Here is a 20,517-nt window from a genome sequence, read left to right as displayed (position 1 = left end):
CAGCCCTTACCCCCACACAACCATAAGCTCACCGTCTCAACAATTGCACCATCCCAGAGCCCAACTCAAGATAGGTCATGATTTACAAATGTACTTGCAGTTGCAGCTGCATGAGAAGGCCTGCAAGACCGCGCAAAAAGGAGCATAAATGTAGAGATTTACTTACCATTGTCACATCCTAGATGATGGAGGTCAAATGTACACCTTCTTCCTGAAACACCCACAATACGGTCATCCGTCATGACCATGTTCCCAAGCATCTCCATGCAGTCCGACTTTGATTTCGTGCCACCAGGGCCACAATAATATACCCCCTCTCTGAATGTCCGAGTGTGACCCCCTCCCCATGGGTTACTGCAGCTAGTGTTGCCAGCACTGCCACTGCCTGGGTGGGGGCACCCCACCGGAATCCCCACCGGCTAGGTACAAGGTCGTCAAGGTTCTCATTAGCAGCTTTGAGAATTTCCTTGTTTATTATGCTCTCCCTTTAGGGGGCTTTGGCTTTGCAGGACCATGCCCTGCCAAGCAGGCTCAGAATCTTGAGGGGGCAGTGCTGCTCTTGGTCTCTGACCTCATTTTGGCTGCATACAGACCGCTTACAGCATGCACATAAAACAGTTAGGGACTTCTCCTTAGTATCTGGGCCATTCATGTGGGTGTCTAGGGTATAGGGCCATGGACCGTACCATTAAAATAGGATAATAAATAATTAGGTATAATTTATTTTAAAAAAGTAGTTCTCCATGATAGGACAATAAATAAATAAGACGTATAATTCATTATAAAAGTATATCCATCATCTGAACAACATTGAAAGCCCTCTCATACCCGGCTCACAGCAATACATTGGCTCTGGGATATGCAACCATTTCATTACTCACTCACTCAACTTTCCAAACATAACAAATAAAATAAACACACACCACACCATCCACACATACTGTGCCTTCTGTTTACTTAGTTTTTATCTTCACTATGTAGAAATAGTGCTTGTGTTCAATTAGTTATATGTGAAGATTTATAGAAAAGCTATATTTTTTTATTGTATTGTTACAATCAATAACCGGGCTTGAATTGTGTTTATTTTCGTCATTTATGAAAACTTTGTAATTTTTAAAATAACCATGGAGTAGTCTTTGTGTCTCTGAACAACTGGTTATCAATATATAGTTTATCAACGACGAGAGCTACTCGTTTCGCTTTTAATCTATTTTCTTTGAAAATTGGATACAGAACTTTGCGCCGTTCTGCAATTTCCTTCGGAAACTGATCATTCATGCCAATTTTGGTCCCAGCAAGTCTTTTACCCAGGCTTTTAACCATTATTTTATCTTTAAATTAAGCAAATTTGGCAACGATTGGGCGTTCGTACCTCTGCCCTCTCTGTCCGAAGCGGTGTACACGTTCAAGTTGGATCTTGTCGATAACTTCGCGTGGAATCTGAAGCGCTGTAAGAAGGAACTCTCTAACTACAGATTCAGGAACTTCTCCTTCTTTCTCTTGTATATTTGTAAGTACCAAATTCTCGCTCATGGATCTAGTTTGTATGTCCAGTAAGGCTTCCTTCAGAACGGTGTTCTCCTTTTTAATTTCATTCATTTCGGTTTCAATCTTATTGACTGTCCCTTTTAGCTTGTGTGTTTCCTTCTCCAATGTCGCAGCTTTTTCATCACTCATCTCTAGGCTTGCCTTCAACTCTTTTATATCCTTACTAACTAATTCAAGTATACCCAGTTTGTCATTTATTGATTTTAACAGATCGGTTTCGACCTTTACCATTCCCGGTGGTGAGAATATTAAATCATCAGTGTCTGTTGAAGAGTCACGTTTTCGTTTTTGAATCGGTTCCCCTGTCTTACTCTCCGTCATGTTTGGGTGTTGCTTGTTTTCGTAATATTTGTCGATAAATGTCTCTAGTCTTAGGATTTGTTTTGTGTTATTATCCAGATTGAAGGTTATCACCCACCAGATTATTTAGTGCTAATATTTTAGTCTAATTTAGCAGATATTTCGAATATTATGTTTTATCTTGAGGTGCTCTACATAACTTCGTTCAGTCCGCCATTACCTTTACGTTACCTTTACGTCCGCCCTAAGTCTAGATTCAATAACAGTCTAGATGTTATTGAATCAGGAATTAATGAAGGAAGCAGCATAGGGAAAAGGAAAGTAGGTAGAGTGGGCTCATATAATTAACAGGTTTCATCATAACTTCTTTGAGAAACCAGTTTCCTGTCTACTATTTTATTTGCCACATGGCCCGAATACACCAGATGTAGACCTTAATGTGAAATGCTTACTTTACAAGCCCTTAACCAACAGTGCAGTTCAAGAAATAAAGTTAAGAAATTTTTAACTAAAATAAAGAAGAAAAATGTATCAAATAATAAGGCTATATACAGGGGGTACAGGCACTGGCGGTACAGGCACTGGCGGTACAGGTTAGTCAAGGTAAATTGTACATGTAGGTAAGGGTAAAGTGACTGCGTAGATAATAAACAGCGAGTAGCAGCAGTGTAAAAACAAAGGGGGTGTCAATGTAAATAGTCTGGGTGGCCATTTGATGAATTGTTCAGCAATCTTATGGCTTGGGGGTCTTCCTGACATCTTTTGTTAAGGAGCCTTTTGGGCCCAGACTTGGCACTCCGGTACCACTTGCTGTGCGGTAACAGAGAGAACAGTCTATGACTTGGGTGAATGGAGTCTTTGACAATTTTCTGGGCCTTCCTCTGACCATGATAGTTTGTTGGTGATGTGGACACTCTCGACCTGTTCCACTACAGCCCTGTTGATGTGAATGAGGGTGCGTTCAGCCCTCCTTTTCCTGTAGTCCACGATCAGCTCCTTTGTCTTGCTCACGTTGAGGAAGAGATTGATGTCCTGGCACCACACTGTCAGGTCTCTGACGACCTCCCTATAGGCTGTCTCATCGTTGTTGGCTATCAGGACTACATTCCTTACTACAAAATGAAAGAACCGCTCTTGGATTTTCCATTGTGTTGAAACCAGAGATATAAGTCACCAGATGACTGAGAACCCAAATGTCAGGAAGAATTATGGTCACATGATCCACATTACAGTGACCCTCACTTTTCCTTTTGTCACTAGATGACCATGCTGCAACTGACCGAAGAGTTGATGCAAGCTGTTGAGCAAGTACATGAGCTGTCTTTGTAACTTTAGGGTTATGGTTTGGTTTAAGGTCTGGGGTTAGGTTTAGGGGGTCAAAGTTAGGTTAAGGCACAGGTTAGCTTCTCTCATCCCCCATAAAATTCATAATGGCGCCGGAGGAGATGGCTGCCGTTTTACGAGTTTTCATGTAATTTTAACTTATTTTGTACATAATGTTTCTGCCACCGTCTCTTATGACCGAAAAGCGCTTCCAGATATCAGGACAGTGATTACTCACCTCGTACTGGACAAATGTTTTCTTCAACGAGTCAGACGCGAAGGATTTATTTCAGACACCTGACAAGGCCCAAATGCCTGTGATTCGCATGGGAAAGAGACAGAGACATCAGGGACGTAGGTCAGGGTGCCTTGTAAGGATCCGACGGCGAGTTGGTAATCTGCCTCTACCATCAAGCAGACCACCATAGTCCCTGTGCCCAAGAACACTAAGGTAACCTGCCTACATGACTACCGACCCGTAGCACTCACGTCTGTAGCCATGAAGTGCTTTGAAAGGCTGGTCATGGCTCACATCAACACCATTATTCCAGAAACCCTAGACCCACTCCAATTTGCATATCGCACCAACCGATCCACAGATGATGCAATCTCTATTGCACTCTACACTGCCCTTTCCCACCTGGACAAAAGGAACACCTTTGTGAATGCTATTTTTGTTATATTTTTTTATTTAAATTTTACCCCCTTTTCGCCCCAATTTTCGTGGTATCCAATTGCTAGTAATTACTATCTTGTCTCATCGCTACAACTCCCGTACGGGCTCGGGAGAGACGAAGGTCGAAAGCCATGCATCCTCCGAAACACAACCCAACCAAGCCGCACTGCTTCTTAACACAGCGCGCCACCAACCCGGAAGCCAGCCACACCAATGTGTCGGAGGAAACACCGTGCACCTGGCTCCCTTGGTTAGCGCCCACTGCGCCCGGCCCGCCACAGGAGTCGATGGTGCGCGATGAGACAAGGATATCCCTACCGGCCAAACCCTCCCTAACCCGGACGACGCTAGGCCAATTGTGCGTCGCCCCACGGACCTCCCGGTTGCGGCCGGCTGCGACAGAGCCTGGGCCCGAACCCAGAGTCCCTGGTGGCGCAGCTAGCGCTGCGATGCAGTGCCCTAGACCATTGTGCCACCCGGGAGGTCGTGAATGCTATTCTTTGACTACAGCTCAGCGTTCAACACCATAGTGCCCTCAAAGCTCATCGCTAAGGACCCTGGGACTGTACACCTCCCTCTGCAACTGGATCCTGGACTTCCTGATGGGCCGCTCCCAGTTGGTGAGGGTAGGTAGCAACACATGCGCCACGCTGATCCTCAACACGAGGGCCCCTCAGGAGTGAGTGCCCGGTCCCCTACTGTACTCCCTGTTCACTTATGACTGCGTGGCTAGGCATGACTCCAACACCATCATTAAGTTTGCAGACGACACAAGTGGTAGGCCTGATCACCGACAATGATGAGACAGCCTATAGGGTGATGTCAGAGACCTGGCCGTGTGGTGCCCGAATAACAACCTCTCCCTCAACGTGACAAAGATAATTGTGGACTACAGGGAAAAAGAGGACATCGCACGCCCCCATTCTCATCGACGGGGCTGTAGTGAAGCAGGTTGAGAGCTTCAAGTTCCTTGGTGTCCACATCACCAACAAACTAACATGGGCCAAACACACCAAGACAGTCGTGAAGAAGGCACGGCAAAGCCTATTCCCCCTCAGGATACTGAAAAAGTTCTACAGCTGCAGCATCCTGACTGGTTGCATCACCGCCTGGTATGGCAACTTCTCGGCATCTGACCATAAGGCTCTACAGAGGGTAGTGGGTATGGCCCAAAACATCACTGGGGCCAAGCTTCCTGCCATCCAGTACCTCTATCCCAGGTGGTGCCGGAGGAAGGCCCTAAATATTGTCAGACTCCAGCCACCATAGTCATAGACTGTTCTCTCTAATACCGCACGGCAAGCGGTACCGGAGCGCCAATTCTTGGTCCAAAAGGCCTTTTAACAGCTTCTACCCCCAAGCCATAAGACTCCTGAACAACTAATAAAATGGCTGCCAAGACTATTTGCATTCCCCCCCCCCCCCCCCCACCACCCTCATCTATTACGCTACTGCTACTCTCTGTTTATTATCTATGCATAGTCACTTTAACTCTACCTACTTTAACTCTACCTCTACCTATGTACATATTACCTCGACTAAGCTGTGCCCTCGCACATTGACTTTGTACTGGTACCCCCTGTAAATAGCCTCGCTACTGTTATTTTATCTATTTATTATTTTTACTTAACACTTTTTATTTACTGCATTGTTGTTTTAAGGGCTTGAAAGTAAACATTTCACTAAGGTCTACACCTATTGTGTTTGGTGCATGTGCCAAATGCAATTTGAAAACTGTCCATTGTGAACAGACCACCCACGAGTAACACTTATGATTTTCTCTTAGAAGAAAAAATAAAGGTCCTATTTTACAAAACTTTTTTTATTCTAAGAAACAAAGGCCTAGCCATAGCGAATGAATCAACCAGGCATGAAGCGAGCCAAAATGTGATGCCATGCTTTTTAAGGGGTAAATTCCACTCATTCCCATGGTGGCCTCTAGTATGTGGAGTCTGTCTGGCATCTGAAGTATTCTGAGGGAAGCAGAGCAGCAGCTGTGACTACAAGTCAGTCACTGAAATAATCCATCCGTCCTTGGTCCGTTTCAGCATTGCTCCTCTCCACTTTGGAGACCTGCATTAAGACGTCCATCTTGTAATATGGCCCACACCCCTTATTACAAAATGTCAGTATGCAATGAGTGCTGAATGGTACTGGGAGTCTCTGACCAGCACGTAGGGCTGGGCAATATTGCATAAAAGTAATCTAGATTTTTAAATTGAGTGGCATCCTCCCCACATCATAATGCTACCACCACCATGCTTCATCGTAGGAATGGTGCCAGGTTTCCTCCAGACATGACACTTGGCATTCAGACCAAATAGTTCAATCTTGGTTTTATCAGACCAGAGAATCTTGTTTCTCATGGTCTGAGAGCCCTTTAGGTGCATTTTGGCATATTCCTAGCGGGCTGTCATGTGCCTTTTTACTGAGGAGTGGCTTCCGTCTGGCCACTCTACCATAAAATCCTGATTGGTGGAGTGCTGCAGAGATGGTTGTCCTTCTGGAACGTTCTCCCATCTCCACAGAGGAGCTCTTGTCAGTGACCATCGGGTTCTCCCCCGATTGCTCAGTTTGTCCAGGCGGCCAGCTCTAGAAAGAGCCATGAGGGTTCCAAACTTCTTCCATTTAAGAGTGGTGGAGGGCACTGTGTTCTTGGGGACCTTACATGCTGAAGATGTTTTTTGGTACCCTTCCCCAGATCTGTGCCTCGACACAATCCTGTCTCAGAGCTCTACTGACAATTCCTTCGACCTCATGACTTGGTTTCTGCTCTGACATGCACTGTCAACTGTGGGACCTTATATAGACCAGGTGTGAGCCTTTCCAAATCATGTCCAATCAATTGAATTTACCACAGGTGTTTCTGCAATCAAATTGTAGAAACATCTCAAGGATGATCAATGGACACAGGATGCACCTGAGCTCATTTTTGAGTCTCATAGCAAAGGGTCTGAATACTTATGTAAATAAGGTATTTCAGTTAATTTTTTATACATTTGTAAACATTTCAAAAAATGTTTTTGCTTTGTGTGTAGATTGATGAGAATTGTTTTATTTTAGAATAAGGCTTTAACAAATGTGGATAAAGGGAAGGGGTCTGAATACTTTCCAAATGTATTTGTATGTTTAGTGTGAGAACATTTCTTGATCAAAATGTCTGCCCCCATTGCTGTGAACGTCTCAGAGCTCTAGCTTGGCTTTCTGAACTTGTTATGAACTCACCTGTCATCTCATGTTAGTCTTGTCTGTCTGACAAATGGAAAGTGTTTTTTGTTTAAAATCGATTAATTATTTTAGATTAATGGCTATAAATCTCTCCATGTGCTACCGTGATGAAACCACTCTCGCTACAATGTTGTTGATCCATCCTCAGTTTTCTCCTATCACAGCCATTAAACTCTAACTGTTTTGAAGTTACCATTGGCCTCATGGTGATATCCCTGAGGGGTTTCCTTCCTCACAGGCGTCCTTCCTGTCTCGGTTGCCAGAATCTTTGGATGGCGTATCAATACACCCAATCACTACAAAGGTTAATTAATAACTTCACCATGCTCAAAGAGATATTTAATGTCTGCTTTATCTTTTTTACCCATACAATTATCTGTATGTGTGGGATGCAGGGTTTATGTAGTTATTCAAAAATTATGGTTATCGTGACCTTTTTTAAGCTAAGTTTTACTCCTCAACTTATTTAGCCTTGCCATAACAGGGGTTGAATACTTGTAAAACTTTCAATAAACATAATTCCACTTTGACATTATGGGGTATTGTGTGTGTCTAGGCCAGTGACACAATCTCAATTTAATCCATTTTAAATGCAGGCTGTAACACATGTGGAAAAAGTCAAGGGGTGTGAATACTTTCTGAAGGCACTGTAAATAGCCTCTGAGCGGGATGCCCTTGCAGCTAAAATGTCATTCTATAGGCCTAATAGTAAGTTGGAGATTGTTTGCAGTCAAGACAAGCCAGCATCTCCCCCTCGTGTGTGGGGGTGTCGTGAAAGCTGGACATTTCTGATCAACAGCCAGAAATGCTTGACGCCCTTAGATAGTACTGCTTGCTGTGAGTTTTAAACCTGTATTGCGAGTGGTTTATCAGAGCCAGAACACCTTAGATGAATTTACTGTAAGGGTTGATATTTTTTTTCTTTTTTCTCTCTCTCTCACACACACTAAAATGATTGAATCACACAAATCATGTGAGAAACAACAGCAGACATTTTATTAACGTGACATGAAACCTTGTCCTCATGATCCGCAAGGAAGCTTAGAAACTCTTGTGTTTAGTCAAGAAAATGCTAGGCTATTTATTATGGTGGTGGTTCATGCAATGAATGATTCTTTAATTTTCTCTCAGGTCTACAGTACCTTAGGCAAACTGCATTTCCTCAGATTTGGGAGAGATATTGCACATGCTTGTCTGGGTAGATGAACAGACAACGTTCCCTTGGCATGAAACATTTCTCTACAGTGTGCCCTATTGAACACGACCCTGGTTGCACTTTACAGCTGACAGTCATTCTCAACACACTCAACTGATTTTGCTCCTTCTGAAAGGCAGCTATAATAGACTGGTGGGTTGTTGTGCAACAAACCCGAGGTGTGCACAACCGTGGAGCAAAACTGGTCGGGTTAACTTAGAAACAAAAGATTGACAACATTATATTATATTATATTAATTATATTTTATTGAAAACATAAATACATTTGCACAATGAGCACTTTTCTCTCAAATACATTGTTACTTGTTGGTTAGCTAGCTAGCAAATGTTACATTAGCATAGACGTGAGTCAAAACACTTCAAAACAAGACATGGTATCAATAACAAGATATGAGCTGCCTACGATTCCCCACATGGCAGCTTCCTTATCATAGCTAGCAACTATTTGACCGTCAAGAATCATAACACAGCGTTCTGCCCCATCAATGCGCCATGCATCGCTTTCGTGAAGTCATCTAACCTGTGGAAGAATGAAGGGATTGGCCAAATAATCCCCTTAATGTGATAGCTGTCTTTGTTAGTTTATTTACTCTAGACCTTATCATAGCCTGGGGGGCTGACAACTACTACCAGTAAAAACCCTTTTGATAACTGCCATTTGTTAGCACAATTGTGTTTTCCAGAACTTGATTTCTCATTTGCGTGTGAGCTAACTTTCCTGCAGTAGAAGTGTCACCACCACCATCAATTGGGGTTTGTTGGTGTATGTGGGGCAAGTGTTGAAGTGTAAGTGCCAGGGGAAGTTCTTAGTGAGAGGGTTTAGTTTGTGGTCTACAGGAGGCTTGTTGTGACTGTAAATCAGTTAAATAACTTGTTTCTACATGAGGCCTAAGACACTCACAAATACACTGAACTAAGAGGGGAATAACACTACATACAATATGACACTAATAGGTTAAAACACGAAATTGGGTTTGTTTGTAGGCATGTGGAGGGGTGGTACAGCTTTGGTTGACTTGATACCCTATGGTTCATTGGTATAGTACTGTAGCAAAGCATTTCAATCCCAGTCTACATTCAGTTAGATTGAGTTATTGACCTATATTCTAACAACTACCACCCACTCCTCCCTGGTACCTCAGCTCTTCAAACTGAGGTCTGATACCATGATACTGGTTTTAGAGGTCGACCGATTAATCGGAATGGCCGAATAATAAAGGCCGATTTCAAGTTTTCATAACAATCGGAAATCTGTATTTTTGGGCGCCGATTTAAATATATATAAATAAAAAGGAATATATATTTTTTAATTATTATTATAAAAAAAAAAAAAAAATCATACCTTTATTTAACTAGTCCAACGCAATAACGACCTGCCTCTCTCTCGTTGCACTCCACAAGGAGACTGCCTGTTACGCGAATGCAGTAAGCCAAGGTAAATTGCTAGCTAGCATTAAACTTATCTTATAAAAAAAACAATCAATCATAACCACTAGTTAACTACACATGGTTGATATTACTAGATATTATCTAGCGTGTCCTGCGTTGCATATAATTTGACTGAGCATACAAGTATCTGACTGAGCGGTGGTAGGCAGAAGCAGGCGCGTAAACATTCATTCAAACAGCACTTTCGTGCGTTTTGCCAGCAGCTATTCGTTGTGCGTCAAGCATTGCGCTATTTATGACTTCAAGCCTATCAACTCCCGAGATGAGGCTGGTGTAACCGAAGTGAATTGGCTAGCTAGTTAGCGCGCGCTAATAGCGTTTCAAACATCACTCGCTCTGAGCCTTCTAGTAGTTGTTCCCCTTGCTCTGCATGGGTAACGCTGCTTCGATGGTGGCTGTTGTCGTTGTGTTGCTGGTTCGAGCCCAGGGGGGAGCGAGGAGAGGGACGGAAGCTATACTGTTACACTTGCAATACTAAAGTGCCTATAAGAACATCCAATAGTCAAAGGTTAATGAAATACAAATGGTATAGAGGGAAATAGTCCTATAATTCCTATAATAACTATAACCTAAAACTTCTTACCTGGGAATATTGAAGACTCATGTTAAAAGGAACCACCAGCTTTCATATGTTCTGAGCAAGGAACTGAAACGTTAGCTTTCTTACATAGCACATATTGCACTTTTACTTTCTTCTCCAACACTTTGTTTTTGCATTATTTAAACCAAATTGAACATGTTTCATTATTTACTTGAGGCTAAATTGATTTTATTGATGTATTATATTAAGTTAAAATAAGTGTTCATTCAGTATTGTTGTAATTGTCATTATTACAAATACATTTTTAAAAATCGTCCGATTAATCAGTATAGGCTTTTTTGGTCCTCCAATAATCGGTATCGGCGTTGAAAAATCATAATCGGTCGACCTCTAACTGGTTTACTGTGGTCTAATAATAGTGTAGTACTCTGATAATGATACTGCGGTGCAATGACAATGACTGTAACAATGGTCTGTTCAGTGTAAAATACAGTACTATTTCTATGGTGTTATCATCAGTGATAGTGGTTACAATGTCATGCTCATGTTGTCTGTGTTGGCCAACAGGTGGTTGCTGTGGCTCCGATGGGAAGACCTATGTGGTGGGAGGCTGGTCATGGGCCTGGTGGCTCATCACAGACATCCAGAGGTAAGGAAAGGGTGTAACCCATTCACAGGATTTAGGTAGCCTACAGTTTGGAATTTTACACCAATGCAATGGAGTGATTTCAGTGCCAACAAAAACTTTATTTGAATTCAATATTTCTGAATTTGTATTTAGATATGCCTATTGAATTTGAATACAATGAAATCACTCTACACTGCCCTAACATCCAGCCATCATTTACCAATTTGTAAGTCGCTCTGGATAAGAGCGTCTGCTAAATTACTTAAATGTAAATGTAAATTTACCTCCAAGGCCTCCATTTGTGCCTATTGTTTGTTGGTAGACAAATTACTGTATTTTTAAACCTCAACGCCATATTTAAAACTGCCCATTTATCCTGACATCTACACCACACATTTAAACATCTTTCCAAGCTACATTAGATATTATAGTCTCTTCACCAACACAAAGGAAAATGAGCTTTGTTATATTATAAACTGGACAAGTGGTTTGTGTGTGTAAACACAGCGCATCACAGCACCCACTACTCAGCTGCTCTCGAACACAACATTGCAGCTAACAACCCCTGTACATACTACAGCACAGCATTGAAATGGAAAGACAAACACTGACAGAGGTTAGGGAGGGTCAGGTGCAGTTCAATCTCACTGAATTCTGTTCTCCTGCTACAGACGGATAATATTACAGTTGGCCTGTATTTAACAAATCAACATTTTAGCTTCCACAGCGCATATGATAGTTGTGAAATCAAGTCGAAAAGAGTAAAACATTTGCAGTGATCGTTTTTATATCTCTGAACACCACAAATCCCATTACAATTTATTTTATGCATTTTCCCTTAACTACATATACAGTATTGTTAATGTTATGAATTTAATGTATTATGTGTATGTTTGTTCCCTCTTTGTCTCTTTGTTTCTGCCATGCTAACTAACCTGCCTTGCCTGGTATGTCTCTCTGCCCTGCCGTGTCTTGGGGATGATGTCCGAACTAGCTTCAAGCTATAAAGACAACTTGTGAATCCCAAACCACCCCCCTCTCCTACCAACTCGCTCAGAGGGCCCTCCGTTATCACGTGTTGCTGACAACTTCAAGGGTGACTTCCAGAGAGTGGCAATGGGCTCAATAAACCCATCAACTTCGGGACACACTCCTGACTTGAATGATGCAATTCATGTTCCACTTTTAAATAATAAAACGAGCATGAAATTCAAATGAATAAACCCCACCCCCGTCGTTTTACATGATATAAACCTCAGTAACAGTTAAACGTTTAATTTGGGAGGTATTTCGTTTGTTACATGTGTCAAGTCTCGAAATCAGTCATCAACAAATGCATGTGTCGTATAATTAGGCTTTTCTTTTGTTTTGTATGAAATTCAAACATTTTGCAGTGTGTGTTGAGATAGCACTTCACTCTGATGCCTGCAACCTGGCTGGCTTGGTCAAAATGGTTATCTGAGGGTCTAATTAGCCCCTACACCTTCAATCATTTTCACTCCCTCAGCTTTGGGACACTTGTGCAAATGGAGGAGGTGCGCGTAAATGTGCAAATGGAGGGGAGGGGGGTGATTTGGGATTCAGCCAAGGGCTTTTGTCTAGTAGTTGCTAGGATACCTGCCATTAAGGCTCTAAATAAAGTGAAGTAGAGGCATGGGATGGCTCAAGTGTTTGTTGCCTGTGGCGTTCTTTTAAGGTTGTTTTCACACTTGGTCCCTTTCAGACAACTCGTGCCGTTTTTGGATATTGATTAGTGATTGTCAAGGATGCACAAAGTTAGTTCCTATTTATTTATTTTTTGCATTGTGATCTATAACCTAAGAGTTTCAAACTTTATTAGATTGTGGGGTTTGGATAGTGTGAAGCACTAAAAAGATAAGACAAAATAACTGTAATCAAGTCGCTTTGGGTAAAGAGCGTCTGCTAAATGACTAAAATGTAAAATACTATTAACATGTAAATATGTTAACAATAATATTTACATATAGTAGAAGAATAACTGCAGATTAAATAATGCTGTAATTGAAAATTGTACACCCAATGAGAACAACATATTTGATGAGAATCACAACTAAAATCAATTCTCGCTCTTAAAGGGGCAAGCTACCTAAGCTTTAAGAGCTAGAATTGATTTTAGTTGTGATTCTCATCAAATATGTTTTCTCATTGGGTGTACAATTTTCAATTACAGTATTATTTCATCTGCAGTTATTCTTCTGCTATTTATTCTGTTATATTTAAATATTATTGTTAACATATTTACATGTTAATAGTATTTTACATTTTAGTCATTTAGCAGACGCTCTTTACCCAAAGCGACTTGATTACAATTATTTTGTCTTTATCTTTTAACTAAATGCAATTTATTAGCTTCCAACATGTAAGTAGGTACAGTACCTTGAGAAAGTATTCATACCACTTGATTTATTCCACATTTTGTTGTTACAGCCTGAATTCAAAATTGATTAAAAAAATTCACCACATCTACACACAACACCAAATAATGACAAAGTGAAAACATTGAAGTCAATACTATGTAGAAGCACCTTTGGCAGCGATTACAGCTTTGAGTATTCCTGGGTAAGTCTCTAAGAGCTTTCCACACCTGGAGTGTAGACTACTGTGGCTATTTCGTCATAATGTACAGTTGAAGTCAGAAGTTTACATACACTTAGGTTGGTGTCATTAAAACTAGTTTTTCAACCACTCCACAAATTTCTTGTTAACAAACTAGTTTTGGCAAGTTGTTTAGGACATCTACTTTGTGCATGACACAAGTCATTTTTCCAACAATTGTTTACAGACAGATTATTTCACTTATAATTCACTGTATCACAATTCCAGTGGGTCAGAAGTTTACATACACTAAGTTGACTGTGCCTTTTTAAACAGCTTGGAAAATTCCAGAAAATGATGTCATGGCTTCTGATAGGCTACTTGACATCATTTGAGTCAATTGGAGGTGTGGCTGTATTTCAAGGCCTACCTTCAAACTCAGTGCCTCTTTGTTTGACATCATGGGAAAATCAAAAGAAATCAGCCAAGACCTCAGAAAATAATTGTAGACCTCAACAAGTCTGGTTCATTCAGGCAATTTCCAAATGACTGAAAGTACCACGTTCATCTGTACAAACAATAGTATGCAAGTATAAACACCATCAATTCCCACGGGGGGACCATGATGAATATGTATGAACTTTCCAATTTGTAAGTCGCTCTGGATAAGAGCGTCTGCTAAATGACTTAAATGTTAAATGTTAAATGTTACTACGCAGCCGTCATACCGCTCAGGAAGGAGATGCATTCTGTCTCCTAGAGATGAATGTACTTTAGTGCAAAAAGTGCAAATCAATCCCAGAACAACAGCAAAGGACCTTGTGAAGATGCTGGAGGAAACAGGTACAAAAGTATCTATATCCACAGTAAAACGAGTCCTATATCGACATAACCTGAAAGGCTGCTCAGCAAGGAAGAAGCCACTGCTCCAAAACCGCCATTAAAAAAAGCCAGACTACAGTTTGCAACTGCACATGGGGACAAAGATTGTATATTTTGGAGAAATGTCCTCTGGTCTGATGAAACAAAAATAGAACTGTTTGGCCATAATGACCATTGTTATGTTTGGAGGAAAAAGGGGATGGCTTGCAAGCTGAAGAAAACCATCTCAACCGTGAAGCACGGGGGTGGCAGCATCAATTTGTGACGGCACTTTGCTGCAGAAGGGACTGGTGCACTTCACAAAATAGATGTTATCATTAGGCAGGAAAATTGTGGATATATTGAAGCAACATCTCAAGACATCAGTCAGGAAGTTAAAGCTTGGTCGCAAATGGGTTTTCGAAATGGACAATGACCCAAAGCCATTTTGCCACAACTTTGGAAGAATGCTTAAGGGCAACAAAGTCAAGGTATTGGAGTGGCAATCACAAAGCCCTGACCTCAATCCTATAGAAAATTTGTGGGCAAAACTGAAAAAGTGTGTGCGAGCAAGGAGGCCTACCTACCTGACTCAGTTACACCAGCTCTGTCAGGAGGACTGGGCCAAAATTCACCCAACTTATTGTGGAAGCTTGTGGAAGGCTAGCCAAAATGTTTGACCCAAGTTAAACAATTTAAAGGCAATGCTACCAAATACTAATTGAGTGTATGTAAACTTCTGACCCACTGGGAATGTGATTAAAGAAATAAAAGATTAAATCATTTTCTCTACTATTATTCTGACATTTTACATTCTTAAAACAAAGTGGTGATCCTAACTGACCTAAGACAGGGAATTTTTACTAGGATTAAATGTCAGGAATTGTGAAAAACTAAATGTATTTGGCTACGGTGTATGTAAACTTCCGACTTCAACTGTGGCCTACCAGAGTAGCCTACCATCAAAAACAATGGAGAAAATGCATCCCATAACATTATAAAATGGAAATGGCTGTTCTATCATTCAGTCTACAGTAGTGTCGAATGTGTGGTGTTCAAAGTAGAACTACATTCCATGAGACTTTAGACGAATAAAAAAACATGCAGGGCTTGACATTAGTCCTTCATACAAGGTGACTGAAAATGTTGTGTTTTATGCAAGAAACCACTTTACAAAATAAAATGCATTATTATTCCCATACCATTTATTACAGAGAATCATACAAATTATGCTACCCTCTGCCTTTTGATTACTTAGCTTATTCAAGCCTGTCTCAAAATACAAAACTACCCCTTTTAAGACAAAAAAAGCTCTTTACCTGACTCACTTTTCAAAGATGTCTAGAAATGTAAATGTTTTGTGCTCTTGTAGGAAGCAATCGCTCCCCTATTGCCGACTATAAATTACCTATAACTGGGCTAATAATATGAACAAAATGTGTGCTCGTGGCTACATGCAGCTCTCGCTTTTGATCTCAAAACAAGCACATCTACTCACGACCGCTAGTGCTGTAAACACAGTCCAGTTCAAAGTAAATGGCACAGATCCAAAAATGGCAATGGTCAATTTGCATATAGGCCTACTGCAGCTCTGACTGTTTATGCTGCACCGGGCTGTGTAGAGTACAGGCTGAATAGTGTGTGTGAATACAATATAATCCTACTCTGAAGTGTTCTGCCTACAATAAAATCTGTTACATAGTTTGTCGGTATGTTGCATTGAAAGTGGCTAATATTGCGTTTCACAATTGCCACAGTAAAGTGAAACGTTGATATTGTTAATACATTAGCACCGAGTATTGGCTTTGCTTGAGTTGCCCTGCCAATGCATTGTTTGGGCCATTTAATTTTTTTTTTTTTTTTTTCACAATTTGAGCTAGGCTATATGATCACACTGCTAATAGATCTGTTGTTGTATTACTTGTGAAGCAAAGTTGGGTGAGCATACATTTAAATCATTTGCTTTTTTATTTTACTGGACTGATGGTGCCTGCATCTGATGGTCAGTCTCAGCGACTCACCGACTCTCAACATCCCTCCGCTCTCCCTTTCCTCCACTGACACTGACCAAAAAGGGGCACAGTCTTCCAGCTGATGGTGAATCTCGAGCCGCACCGCATTATTTCTGCCTTGTGTACAAATTGTTGTTACTCCTATGAACAGAGAGAGTGAAATATTCCTCTATATAAAAAAAGCCAAAGCTGCTAAAAATAACAATGCAAGCCTATAGATACACTTCCCTACTCATTCATTACTGCTGCAGTAGTTGTTGTAGCGCTGAGTAGAAATGGGAAGAACAAGCATTTTATGGCTTATACAAAGTGTTGACAGTGCTGAGTAGGAACTTTAAACATGAACTCACTCTAGTCATGGTTTTAAACGTTTTGAAATCTTACAGTATCAACTTTGCTGTAGCTTTCTTTTATGCCTGCTACGTTACTGCAGACACGGTCATCTGAGCCATCCGGTAGGCCTATAGTGCACTTGATTTGCTCTCTGGGCCTGCAGGGAAGCCACCGTTTTCCTTTAGACACATGAAAAGTTTCAAAATGGCAACAGTTCGCCTACTTGGCGCGCAGAGCAGCTGAATTGGGTGCACCTACCGCCAACAACCCTAGACAAAAAAATGTAAAATAGGAACACAAGGCTTTTATCATAGTTTTTTTTTTTTTTTTTACAGAAGTGTTCAATCTCGTGCTTCTCTCTGTGGGCTGATATTTCTGAGCTGAGCAGTAGTCTCGGCTAGTGCGCGCACAGCTTAGAGGGAACATTGTGTCGGAAGCTTTCCACAGAGATGCTGGCCTAGGTTGATTCCAATGCTTCCCACAGTTATGTCAAGTTGGCTGGATGTCCTTTGGGAGGTGGACCATTCTTGATACACACACAGGAAACTGTTGAGAGTGAAAAACCCAGCAGTGTTGCAGTTCTTGAGACAAACCGGTGCGTCTGGCACCTGCCATACCCTATTCAAAGGCACTTCAGACTGAGCAAGGTTTTCTAGTGCTTAGCTCTATTCTGTTTAGTGAGTTTCTTATTTATTTTTCAGGATAAAAAAAAAATTGTCTTTAAGGATTACAAGCATACCCATAACATGATGCAGCCACTACTATGCTTGAAAATATGGAGTGGTACTTAGTAATGTGTTGTATTGGATTTGCCCCAAACATAACAGAACACTTTGAAACTTGTATTCAGGACAAAAAGTTAATAGCTTTTCCACAGATTTTGCAGTATTACTTTAGTGCCTTGTTTTATTTTTTTTCTACCTATAGTTGCCCTTTGCGAGGCATTGGAAAACCTCCCTGGTCTTTGTGGTTGAATCTGTGTTTTGGCTTGCCATAACAAAGGAGTTGAATAATTGGGCCAGAGACATTGGTTCAACATTTCAGCTTTTCATTTTTAATAATTAGTCTTAAAAAAAATCAAAACACAATTCCACTTTGACGTTATGGGGTATTGTGTAACAATGTCAATTTAGTCCATTTTAAATTCAGGCTGTAACACAGCAAGATTTTGTTAAAGTTAAGGGGTGTGAATACTTTCAGATGGCACTGTATATCTAGCTGTCTGATAACACGTCCTGAAGGAATGGCTTGTCCTGCACTTTGTAAAAACCCAGAGTGCATTAAGTGAATGTTGGAAAAAGTTGTGGGTTCCTTTCTAAACATAGCAATGTTGATGCAAAGAGAACTTGGACCACAAAATAGGTTAATTGAATTGGCAAAAGAGTTGAGGCCTCATTCAAAGGCAAGGGCAGTGCGAATACAAAGAGGACTGAGTTCTTTAGTTCTGGGGGGGGGGGGGGGGGGGGGGGGGGGTTTACCCCAGAGTTCACTTTAAAATACTGAGATTGGTTCTTTTGAAGAGGACTATATGTGAAAACACCCGAAAAAAGACGATATCCTAATCTAGCCTGGTCCCTGATCTGTTTGTTCTGTTTGGCATGCCAACAATGACCATAGAAGTTGGCTTTACAGCACAAACCGATTTCCAGCCTCTAGTTGGACCTCACATATTTCCCATCGATGATACTAATATATTTTTAACACCTTTCCTATAATTTTGGATGATTTAAATAAATATGAGAAAGGACATCCACGTATAGTTTTTCTCTGGTGCAGCGTTTTTATTTTGTATTTTTTTGCCATCCCCACCTGCATTAGCTGGTAGCCATTAGTTGTTAGCCGTTACCAGCTGGAGAATGGGCCGGGCCCTGAAGGGGGTAACCATAGCTCCCAGCCTCTTCACGTTTAGTGATGCAGCAATCTTATTAGTGTCTCTGGCCCAATGAGACTTTGATCCCTTTCTCCCATAACACAGACAGAGAAGGAGTCAGAGGCCTGGGGAAGTGATGCTGCAGCCAGCCCCTCCCCTGTCTCTCTCAGACATGGACACTGAAGCTGAGAGACTGCTAACCTTAACCCTTGTTGATGGGGAGCTTCTGAGGACTCGGCCAGCTTCTAAATGCACTTTAGCTCTGTCAGTCAGTGGATCTAACATTGATTTGATGTCAGTGTTCTTAGCCATGTTGTAGACAGTGTGTGTGAGAGAGCAGTTAAACTCATTTTGGGCTGAATATTCACATTGTATTATTATTACTACTCAATCAATTGCTTTGTTATCAATACTCTCTAGACCAGGGGTTCTTAAACCTTTTCAGCTCGAGATCCAAATGAGAAATTAACAGTCCTCCAACGACCCAAATTAAGAAGAAATAGTGTGTGATTTTATATATGTATTCTCATAACTCACATGCCCAGGGCCCACTTTGGGTCCTGACCCATAGTTTAAGAAACCCTGCTCTAGACTTGTTTAGCGAGCCTCAACAAAGCAGTAGAGATTGTCATTAGGGATTTGCATTTTTGAGTAATCTCTTGTGCCTTAATCTCAGATGTGGTTTTAAGAATGCTGCTGTGTTGACCAATCCTTCCCTGTGACTCCTGCCCTTTGTCCTAGTTGTTTCTGTCTGTTGTGTTGTGGGGATAACTGACTGGCTGTGCAGTGTTCGTGCTTGTAGTGTAAACACCAGCATACTAGCATTAGATCATTGATAGACTGGAGAAGACTTTGGTTCCATCTGAAACTATCTGACTCTGGTGGTTAGGTTACACAATGGTTCCTTTTTTGCTGTAGAGTCTGGTCTATGGTTTAGGCCCAGACTAGAGATACCGATGCCACTTCCTCCTAGAGTATCTTCTCGTTCTAATCCCTCCCCTCTCAACCCTGACCCTACTCTACTGACATCCCTAACAGCTACTGTACGCATATACTACACTCACTGTCCTGCCTCTCCTATTCCTACAACTCTATCACCTGCCTAGGATGTCTCTGGAGATAATGACCATCCTCTGTCGCTGTGAGAATATCGAAACCTTGGAGGGTGTCCCCCTGGATGTGACAGGGGTGGCTCAGGTAATTCTTCAGACAGCCACGAAAAGACTACAAAGACCAGAAAGACAGACAGTCGGGCACGGACTGACTGGTCAAGAACCAAACAAAACGTCAGAGGCAAACAAACGAGTGGACTAACTGGCTAACTACTGTCTCTCGCTCTGTTTTTCCTTCTTTCTCAATGTCATGTTGTTCTCTCCCTTTGCACTGGAAGGGAGAGAGAGTCAGCGGTCTGTCATTAACCTGTTTTATGGGCTTTGCTACACAGCTAACCTCTGTGTTTGTTAACTCACTCCTATGGGCTTTGGCAACAGGGTCCCCATAATGAATGCTCTGAGAAAGGGATGTAAAGAAGGGTCCCACCATTGCTAGCTATTACACTGTTGATTAACAAGTTAATATGACTTGATATTTATTTCAATATGGTGATTCAATTCACATCACAATTACATTTGAGAATCCAATGATATTTTGAGCTCTGGGGGAAAAAGCATTCTATTACATCCTGTTGTCACATCCCTGGAGGAGTCCTTTGAGTGAATGTTAATATTTTATTTCCTTCACTTTTTGTGTTTTTACTCCCCTTATATTAATTTGCTATCACTTCCCTCCAGAACATGCCTATTTTTATTTTTTCCACATTCTCCACAGGATAACCCTTGAGATTATGACCCTGCAGCCCAAGTGTGAGGATGTAGAGACAGCGGAGGGTGTAGCTATTACTGTCACTGGGGTGGCACAGGTAAAGCACCTACCTACTGTACCACACCTACCTTCTGAGAATGGACTGGAATGCCTCT

At 41.4% G+C, this 20,517-nt stretch overlaps 1 protein-coding gene across 6 annotated transcripts in view; it reads left to right on the top strand.

The window, feature by feature from the left end:
* The window catches only part of LOC129818040 (flotillin-2a), a 39,653-nt gene that overhangs the window by 7,828 nt on the left and 11,308 nt on the right, over window positions 1-20,517 (top strand). For 3 of the 6 annotated variants that reach the window (XM_055873569.1, XM_055873605.1, XM_055873586.1), the window contains exons 2-3: window positions 10,849-10,930; window positions 20,369-20,459. In XM_055873569.1, the coding sequence (XP_055729544.1) occupies window positions 10,849-10,930; window positions 20,369-20,459 (173 nt within the window). Of the gene's footprint in view, window positions 1-10,848; window positions 10,931-18,139; window positions 19,739-20,368; window positions 20,460-20,517 lie in introns of those variants that run through there. The other 3 variants (XM_055873577.1, XM_055873602.1, XM_055873592.1) reach the window with 3 other exon arrangements.

The sequence above is a fragment of the Salvelinus fontinalis genome, chromosome 2 (genome assembly GCF_029448725.1).
Source record: "Salvelinus fontinalis isolate EN_2023a chromosome 2, ASM2944872v1, whole genome shotgun sequence".
In the NCBI taxonomy this organism is placed as follows: domain Eukaryota; kingdom Metazoa; phylum Chordata; class Actinopteri; order Salmoniformes; family Salmonidae; genus Salvelinus; species Salvelinus fontinalis.
Note: the sequence above shows the minus strand (reverse complement) of the source record. Positions and strands in the feature narration are given on the sequence as shown.